The 9,055-nt window shown below is 43.6% G+C and overlaps 1 protein-coding gene across 2 annotated transcripts; it reads left to right on the top strand.

Moving 5' to 3' along the window:
- Nucleotides 1–435: 435 nt before the first annotated feature.
- On the top strand, nucleotides 436–6,882 carry LOC108410756 (UPF0729 protein C18orf32 homolog). 2 transcript variants are annotated; one of them, XM_017681999.2, is made up of 4 exons: nucleotides 445–573; nucleotides 2,550–2,604; nucleotides 4,768–4,967; nucleotides 6,463–6,882. In XM_017681999.2, exons 3-4 carry the CDS (start codon nucleotides 4,782–4,784, stop codon nucleotides 6,535–6,537), a joined length of 261 nt encoding a protein of 86 aa, XP_017537488.1. In that variant the 5' UTR covers nucleotides 445–573; nucleotides 2,550–2,604; nucleotides 4,768–4,781; the 3' UTR covers nucleotides 6,538–6,882. The 2 variants fall into 2 exon arrangements, with proteins under 2 accessions (XP_017537490.1, XP_017537488.1); XM_017682001.2 differs by lacking the exon at nucleotides 2,550–2,604 and having other exon boundaries at nucleotides 436–573.
- The last annotated feature ends 2,173 nt before the right edge of the window (nucleotides 6,883–9,055 follow it).

Below are 9,055 nucleotides of genomic sequence, written 5' to 3'. Positions count from 1 at the left end.
CAGAGATAGTTCTGAGAAGGTTTTGGCCTAAGTATATATTCATACTCCATTCACGGTGGGGGGATGCATAACATACAGGACATTACGAGGCACAATAGTCCCCTAAACAAAACGTATTATTTCAGATTTTCCACTACTTTTCCATCATCAACATCCCATATAAACTCAGAAGACTGGTGTAGGTTCTCTGGTGGTTCTAGATAGTAAATAAAATGTCTATATTTGTGTTGTAGTCATGGCGACGCCTGGTTCCCATCACCACCACTGTAAAGACATCTGAACCACTTCACACCAAACCGCTCTGAATCTCAGACACTGAATTCTGGATTTTGACAAGTTGGTGGGATTAACCTTTTAATGACCATCTAGTCTGTACTGTTGTGTTTTAGGCGGTTTATTATACGGGCGCCGCTGCAGCGTCACGTTCAGTTTTCCTTCACTCCGCTAGATGGCGGTACACGACAGCCCAACCGGAGCTCTCGCGTTTTCTCGCGATTTCCACGCTACTAGCCGTCAGCGCTGCATTGGAGCCAGTTTAAACTCGCTTTTCCCCAATAAAACTAGAGGAATTTGGTGAGTAAAGCTGCCCGCTAAGCTTGTGAAAGCTTTAACCATCATTATTTTACTGTGTGTTTTAATAAACCTCAAACTGAAGATGGTAAAAGGGGTTTGTTTACGTGCTTTTAGCCGGAAATCAGCGCTGGGTGAGCTAGCTAGTTAGCTAACGTTGTCATCAGCCCAGCTCTGATGCTTTAGCTTTTTAGGATGATTTAAAGCGGCGTTAAAGTACTAAACTCTTCTTTAGAGTGGGAATAAAACAGCCGTTTACCTGCTGGTTTAGTGCATGTCTCCATAAATAACTGCACAGTGTTAGAAACCTAATAGCTCCATATAGTTGTGGTGTAACGTCTGGGGAGACCTCCCGTGTAATAAGGCTGAAGGGGAATTCCACCAAATTTTCAAAAGTCGACAGTGATGCAGTCTTTGTGATGTGACAAAGTGTTTCTGGGTGGTTTGATGTGAAGTGCTGACTCTGATCTCTTCACGGTGGTGCTGATAGGAACGAGTGGTCGCCGATATAGCCATTTTATTTACCATCCAAAACCACCAGTGAACCTACACTTTTTCTGAGTTGATGTGGAATGTTGATGATGGGAAAATGGCCATAAATGTGGAAAACTATGCTTTTTTGGTGACTGTTTTGCCTCACAGCACCATACATGTATCCCTCAGTGGTGGACGAAGTGCACAAATCATGTACTTGAGTTAAAGTAGAGACCCCCAAGGTAAAATATTACTCCAGTAAAAGTAGAAGTTCCTCCTTTTAGACCTCCACTTGAGTAAAAGTAGTAAAGTATTTGCCTTCAAATGTACTTAAGTATAAAGTAAAAGTACTAAAAGAGTAATTCTGGCTCTGATCTGGTCCTGTTATCATTTTTATAACCAGACTGGCTTCATGAACTCATTTCAGGTGAAAGTCCTCCAGCGTCTCTCTTGGTAAACCAGTCTTTTAATAGAACGTCATTAATTAGTGACGCTGACGTCTATTAAAATGATCAGAAGCACAAAACACTGAAGGTAAACAGTTTCCATCAGGGAGAACCGAGTGGCTCTGAAATCACTTTTATACACACAAGCAAAGTTTCAAACCTGCTGCACTGACGTTGAACCGTGTTCTGCACTGGGTCGGTATGACCAACAGGTCAAAACCAGCTCTAAACAAAGTGACCGCTGGGCCCTGATTGGTGCTCTGGCTTTGCGCTTCTTTCGTTTTGACATGTCACGTTTTCATACACAGAAACCAAAAGGAACGACAGATTTCTCAAAATGTAACGGAGGAAAAAGTCGGATATTAGACTCTGAAATGTAGTGGAATGAAAGGAAAAAGTCACCCAGAAATGGAGAAACTTCAGTACAGATACACAAAAAACTACTTAAGTACAGAAACTAATTACATTTACTCAGTTACTGTCCACCACTGGTATCCCTTCGCCATGACCAGATTCAAATAAACAGATTAAAATACAATTTAAGCCAAAAATTGGTCACAAAACAACGTCTCAAGCATCAGATTCATAACCCTTTGCCAAGGTTTTAAATCTTTTCTGTGCAAAAAGCTAAAAGCAGAAGACACAGAAGGTTGTAGACACCTGCTCGTCCTACTGCTGTGTGCTGCAGTAACAGCCTCTACTCTTCTGGGAAGGCTGTAGCTGCTGGAACATTGCTGTGAGGATTTGATTGAGCATTAGTGAGGGCAGGTACTGATGTTGGATGCTCAGTTCTGGACACTCCAGCTCATCCCAAAGGTACTGGATGGAGGTCCATCACACCCAGAGAACACAGTTCCACTGCTCCACAACCCAATGCTGGGGGTCTTTATACCCATTCAATTCTATTGGTCAGTCGTTTTCTATAGAGTCAGTAATGGCTTCACTGGAAAGTACCTGAATTCACTCATTAGAAGTCCGGAAACCTATCGGCGTAAAGAAGCGTGCATGTGCTGTGGCTTGGTAGACTCATTTTTACTTTTTTTTTTTTTACATTTACAGCATTTGGCAGACGCTGTTATCCAGAGGGACTTATAATTGGATTATTTTTACACAGGTAGGTGAACGCAGTGTTAGGAGTCTTGCCCAAGGACCCTTATTGGTATAGTGTAGGGTGTTTGCCAAGGTGGGGATTGAACCCCAGTCTACAGTGTAGAAGGCAGAGATGTTACCCACTACACTAACCACCATAGACTCACGACAGAGCCCGTAGAATTGATGTATTGATCAGAAAAGTAAAGAACAAAGTAAAGCAAATATACAGCTTGAACACTGAACGCTGAGCACTGTCGTCCAAGATGCTTTTCAGCCAATCAGACGTTGGAACTCACTTTTGTACCACTGTCATGTTGTCGTTATGTAGTTGGCGTCATGTCCATGTAAGGAATGCCAGGTCTAAGCTGGTTTTCTTTATAGGAAAAATAAACGTTGATTTTTGTCGCGTCCCGTGGTGAAGAAAACCATTTGAAGCCTAAAGCGTCGCTGGGTCGTCCAAGTTACAAGACTGTTGAGCCGAAATATGACTATCGCTACACACGTGCTAAACTGGCATCGTAAGACTGCAAACGGCACCGAAATCCCCCAAACGGACCAGTAAGCTGTCTCTACTGTGGACGTTTAGCAGCTTTGGCAGTTTTATACTACAGTTTGAATGGTTGGTGTTGGTGTACAACAGTATTGACGTGCGATATTTTCAAGCAGCATCATTTAACTTAACCTTCACATCTGTGTGAATGACCACAGCCGCCACACTGTGTTTAGCCAATCGGGCATTAGTAGGCTCTCTTTATCTTCTCTCAGTCCGTGATAGTTAAAATAATTATAATACAGGGTGATTCAAGAAGATTCATCCGATTTCAAAGTGATTCATTTGACTTGTAAACCATTACAGATCAATGCAGTGAACTGTAAGTGGTTTAGTTGAGCATGAAGTTTATTATGTAATTTTACAAGGTCTCGGTCTGAATGTCCTCTAGCTGTACGGACGACATCATCATAGTCAAGTTCATCCCTTACTCGATTGGTTGGGTGTCGCTGCACTCACGGCTGATTCAGTGCGATTTTGGAGGTCATCCAGTGCTGTGGAACCAACGATGAACGCTCTGAGCTGTTGGAGCTTCACTGCCCACGAAAATCGCTGCACAGTTATGACGGATTCACTCTTATTGAAGTGGAGAAGGCAGAACGCTTTCTGGTCAGGGGTCTCATCTCCTCGCCGACTGAGGTGGGCTGTCTTCTGGTGGCAGAAACTCTATGACCCCTTCTTTCAATTGGATTGTGATTGGTTCCTAGGCGCCTCAAGGATGTAAATATATATGGTGTTTTGAAATGAAGTGAATCTTTTTGAATCACCCTGTAAAAACCCAATTTAAATCACACAGAGCTCCTAGGTTACGTGCTGAGGTAGCTAGAATGCTAGTGAGATTGAGCGAGCGAACGTTCTAACTTGTGCGGATGACGGATACATTATTACAAATCATAATGTATTTCCGTCTCGTGAGCTTCTGTGTAACAGCAAACAGCCTATCAGGGTGTTTAGTGCTCAGATACGTTCATTACGGTTCTTTCGTTTCTATAACAACATAAAAACAGCCACCAGCGGCCACTAGAGGGAGCTGGTGCAGCAGAAATGAACACGTACGGTTAGTATGCAGGAATTTTGGTGACGTAGCATTTATCAGATTCTGACTACTAAATTCAGATGATCTAGTGACAGTCATGGTGGGACATGTACACAGGACGAAACGTCGGGTTTCTTCATCACGGTTTTTGAAAATGCCATTTATTTTTCTGATAGAAAAGTTTAGACCCAGAATTCCCAACGTGGCCATAAGGAGAACTGTGGTTTAAGGGATATATATGGGACACAGCACCACCAGCGTAGTTCAGCTTTAGTTTTCTGTAAGGCTGAACGATTTGGGGAAAATATCTATCTGCGCTTTTTCTTTCATATTGTGACTAAGATTTAAGTTATTATTTTCTAACTTTTGAAGTTCAGATCTGTCCCCCCCCACTTATTATCCACTTATTCTGGCTTGAGTTGTGGTTGTGATGTCACAAAACATGGGTGTTTGGTTGACTCTGATTGGTGTAACTCATCTAAAAGCAGTGCACAAACTCTGTGGTCCAGCCACTTAAGACCATGTTTTTGATGATGTTGGCAAGACTGGACTCTTAAATTGCGATTTCGCTATAAAAACTGTTGTTTTTCTTCTGGAAGACTGAACTTCAGCCATGGTCTGCATCCCCTGCATCGTCATCCCCGTCCTCCTGTGGGTCTATAAGCGATTCCTGGAGCCCATCATCTACCCGTTCATCTCCCCGTTCATCAGCCGCTTCTGGACCAAAAAAGCAGTTCAAGAGACGGGCACAGGAACGGGCACAGGAACAAGCACAGGAGCGGGCAGCGCCACCTGCAAGGTAACCTATGACAATGACCCGGTGGCGGATTAGTTGCTGCTCAGATTGTTTTCTAGGTTACAATCATGATTATTGATTATATTGCAGCCCCTCCCCCTCCCAGGGCCCCTCCCCCAGATGGTAGGTTGTATCATCTTCCTCCACCACCAGGGGGAGCCACGTGTCTTTTTACACAGGAAATGACAGCACACGCCACATCAATGAATACCACGCCTTCCCGGGTGTGTTTCAATTGGCACACTCAGCCTGTCCACACTAGTGCACTATCTAGTGCAGATCAGGAAAAATCTGGCTTTCCTTTCGCTTAACTACACACTTAAAATGACCGTTCTACTTAGAACCCCAAGTTCTGTATAGATCCATTCGCATGCTTAAATGGTTCTTCAGAATAATGGATAATGTTTTGTGTATGGTTCTATAAAGAGTTCCATGTAGCACCAAAAAGGGTTCTTCTTTTCTTACAAGGTTCTGTGTCCCAGCACACAAATACACACACATTAAGAGTTCTAGAATGTAAGTGTGCACTAGCCAAATAAAAGTACACACAGAGTGGTTCTAGACTTTAAGTGTGCACATGTGGCTGAACTAAGTGTTCTAGAACACAATTACATGTGAAGCAAGTGTTCTAGAATGCAAACACTCAATAGCGTGGCATTCCAGAACACACCTACACACAAAAGAAGTGTTCTAGAATGTAAGTGCACAATAGCCAAGCGTAAAAGGTACAATCAGAGTGGTTCTAGGCTATATGTACGCACATGTGGCTGAAGTAAGCATTCTAGAACACAATAACGTGAAGGGATTGTTCTAGAATGCAAATACTCAGTAGTGTAGCATTCCAGAACACAAATACACACAAAGTGATTTGGAATGCAAGTGAGCACTAGCCAAACGTTCTGGAGCCCAAGTAGGTGCAGAGTGTTCTAGATCATAGGTGTGCACATGTGTCCAAACTAAGCATTCTAAACATAATAGGTTTTCTTGAATGCAAATGCCCAATATCTAGGACACAGGTGTGGCTGAACTACTTCTTGTTCAAGCTTGTGGCAACAGCAGAACCCTTTTGGGTGCTATACAGAACAAAACAGCACATTTCCATCAATATAAATAACAATTTCACCATGCAAGCAACTATTTAGGCATGAAATGGTTCTTGATTGATGGTCAAGCTTGTAACGAATGACAAACCGTTTTGGATGCTATATAGAACCCTTTTCAAAAAAGGTTCTACATACAACCACCAGCACATTCATGCCCATTTTCCATGAATTTGAAGAACCCTTCCATGATCTAGAACCCTTCCATGACGCATAACATTACGACCACCTCCTTGTTTCTACACTCATTGTCCATTTTATCAGCTCTGACGTGGTGGTGGTGGTGTGTTTGTGTGTGTTGTGCTGGTCTGAGTGGATCAGACAGTGTTTTGTTTGTTGCGCCCAAATAATTCTTGTTCACACACAAATATACTAAAATCGTGAATCCTGTTTTTCAGGCGGAGAGTAACGGGAACGCGGACGTCTCGATGGCTAACGGACCGACAACGGCCTCTGACAAGAAGAAGGACTGACGCCACACGTTGTGCGATGACGTGTCGTGTTCTATGTGTCTTGCTGTAGATATTTTAACCATAGATAAATCTGCATTAACCATGATGTCCTGGTTTAATGACGTTGTTGGACCTGGTCTGTTCACACGCACACATTTAATTCAGATTCTTTCAGAATTTCCACTGATGAGTTCACCGACTTGTGAAGATGTAATATATTGACTCTGTGCACTGCTGCTTCTTCATTCCCTGATCAGGCTTCAGTTTGAGAAGACTTGGTGTGCTTTTACTTCTGTATCTTTCCAGAATAATCTGAATTAGTATGTAATGAGAAATAAATATTTAAATTAAACTGGTTTGAGCGTTTGATGTGCGTCTTTATATGAAGATTAACAAGTCTGAGCTCATACTAGTCATTCAGAGTAGTTCGGTATGAAAGGCTCTGTTCTGGAGTCCGAACTGTTCACAGTGGTGGTGATAGGAACCAGACGTCCACCTCTAAAATCTCCCTCACAGAAAGTTACTACATGAAATGGTTCTGAATTCACTGCCCGATGACTGAGACTCTGTTTTGCGATAGTTTTGAGAAGGTTTTGGCCTTAAACTCAGTTCATGGTGGAGGGATACATGATATACAGAGCACTGTGAGGAAAAATAGTCCCCAAATTAAACGTATTATTCCAGATTTTCCACTATTTTTCCATCAACATTCCATATAAACTCACTGGTGGTTTGGATAGAAAGTAAAATGTCTATATTTGTGTTGTAGTCATGGTGAGCCTGGTTCCCATCACCACCACTGAGAAGATGCTTCTTCAGGGGTTCTTGAGTAAAGAAAATAGTTCTATGGAGAACCAGTTGCATTATTAAAGTGCTCTTTGCAAACTGTAAGTGTTCCTCAGGTTGATAGAGAATCTGCCGTAGATGGCGCTAAATAGAACCCGTTTTAACAGGCTTCTATTTTAACTCTGTCAATCTTGTATCAATAGAAGAACCCTTTTTGTGGTGAACCACTTTCGAATAGACTCTACATAAAATCATCTCTAGCACTTAAAGATGGCTCTACAAGGGTTCTTTGGCAAAGAGCATTTCAAAGAACCATTTGTATGATTAAAGTGTTCTTCAGATTGATGGAGAACGTGTGTTCTACTGTGTGTAGAATATTTCTGAAAAGGGTTCAAGGATTCTACTTAGCAACCTCTATCAAGAACCTTCTACAGCACGTTCCCCATCAATCTGAAGAACCCTTTCATGATACGAACCCTTTAATCATGCGAAGGGTTCTTTCGAGTGTTCATGGTTCCACATGGAGCCATTTTTACCAAAGAACCCTTGAAGAACCACCTTTAAATGTGTACAATCGACCATTTCAAACCGATCCACTCCGAATGACTTTGCAAAAATGAAGCCTTTTAGAAAATTCTTTTTGGAGAAGAACCACCACTGACTGTAATTCCATACTTAATGTGCTAGAAATAATCCTGTGATGGTTATTAACCTCTTAGTCCCCAGGGTAGATCTTGGTTTGTCCATCTGAATTTTCATGGCCAAATTATTCAGTAGCTGCATGAAATTTTGTAAAATTTCCCCTCAAATGAACAGAACACGTTTTATGATCTCCACATATCACTATACGCTTACAATTTACTGCTGAAAGCCAAAAATCTCAGACACTCTTTGTCTTATTTTATAAAAGTCATGTTTCCAGTTTCTGCTGCAGGGGCCTAGGCCAACTAGGGCCTCCCCGCAATCTCCCACTGCCAATATGGCACTGCACCGCTCCCCCATGCTGGACCTTGCGGGTGGTGGGCCCACATGGCCTCCCCACGTTGCCTCTTCGGGTTGAGCCCGGCCGGATTACGTGGGCTGCCCGGCCACCAGGCGCTCGCCGTGTAACACTACCCCCCGGCCTGGCTCCAGGGGTAGGTCCCGGTGACCCTTTCCCGGGCATGGTACACAATTTCTGGTGCCTGATATGCATGGAGAACTTTGGATCGTGTTAGTCTGGGTCTTCATTCCAGACCTGTTCGCCCTGGGAGACTCTACCTAGCTGCCAGGCGTAGCTGTGGCCAGAAGCTTGTGGGTGCCTGTCGGGGCGGTAACCCAAGAACCTCCTGGGGGACACCGGTGGTGAGGGAGGCCGTCAAGCTGAAGAAAGAGGCCTTTAGGGACTGGTTGGCCCGAAGGACTCCCGATTCAGCAGATAGGTACCGACAGGCAAAAAAGGTGGCAGCTGCAACGGTGGCAGAAGCAAAATCCAGGGCATGGGAGGAGCTTGGTGAGGCCTTGGAAAAAGACTTTCATTCGGCCTCAAAGAGGTTCTGGACAACTGTCCAGGGGTCGGGGTGGCTGCGCCCAAGCTGTATTCGGCAAGGGTGGAGAAACTCTGACTTCGAATGAGGATATTGTCGGTCGGTGGAAGGAGCACTTTGAGGAACTTCTTAATCCGGGAGACGTGCCTCCCTCACGGGAGTCAGGGCCAGAGGCTTCTGGGGTGTCAAGTTCCATTTCCCTGGTGGAGGTCACTGAGATAGTTGGT

This window comes from Pygocentrus nattereri, chromosome 16 (genome assembly GCF_015220715.1).
Source record: "Pygocentrus nattereri isolate fPygNat1 chromosome 16, fPygNat1.pri, whole genome shotgun sequence".
Lineage (NCBI taxonomy): Eukaryota > Metazoa > Chordata > Actinopteri > Characiformes > Serrasalmidae > Pygocentrus > Pygocentrus nattereri.
Note: the sequence above shows the minus strand (reverse complement) of the source record. Positions and strands in the feature narration are given on the sequence as shown.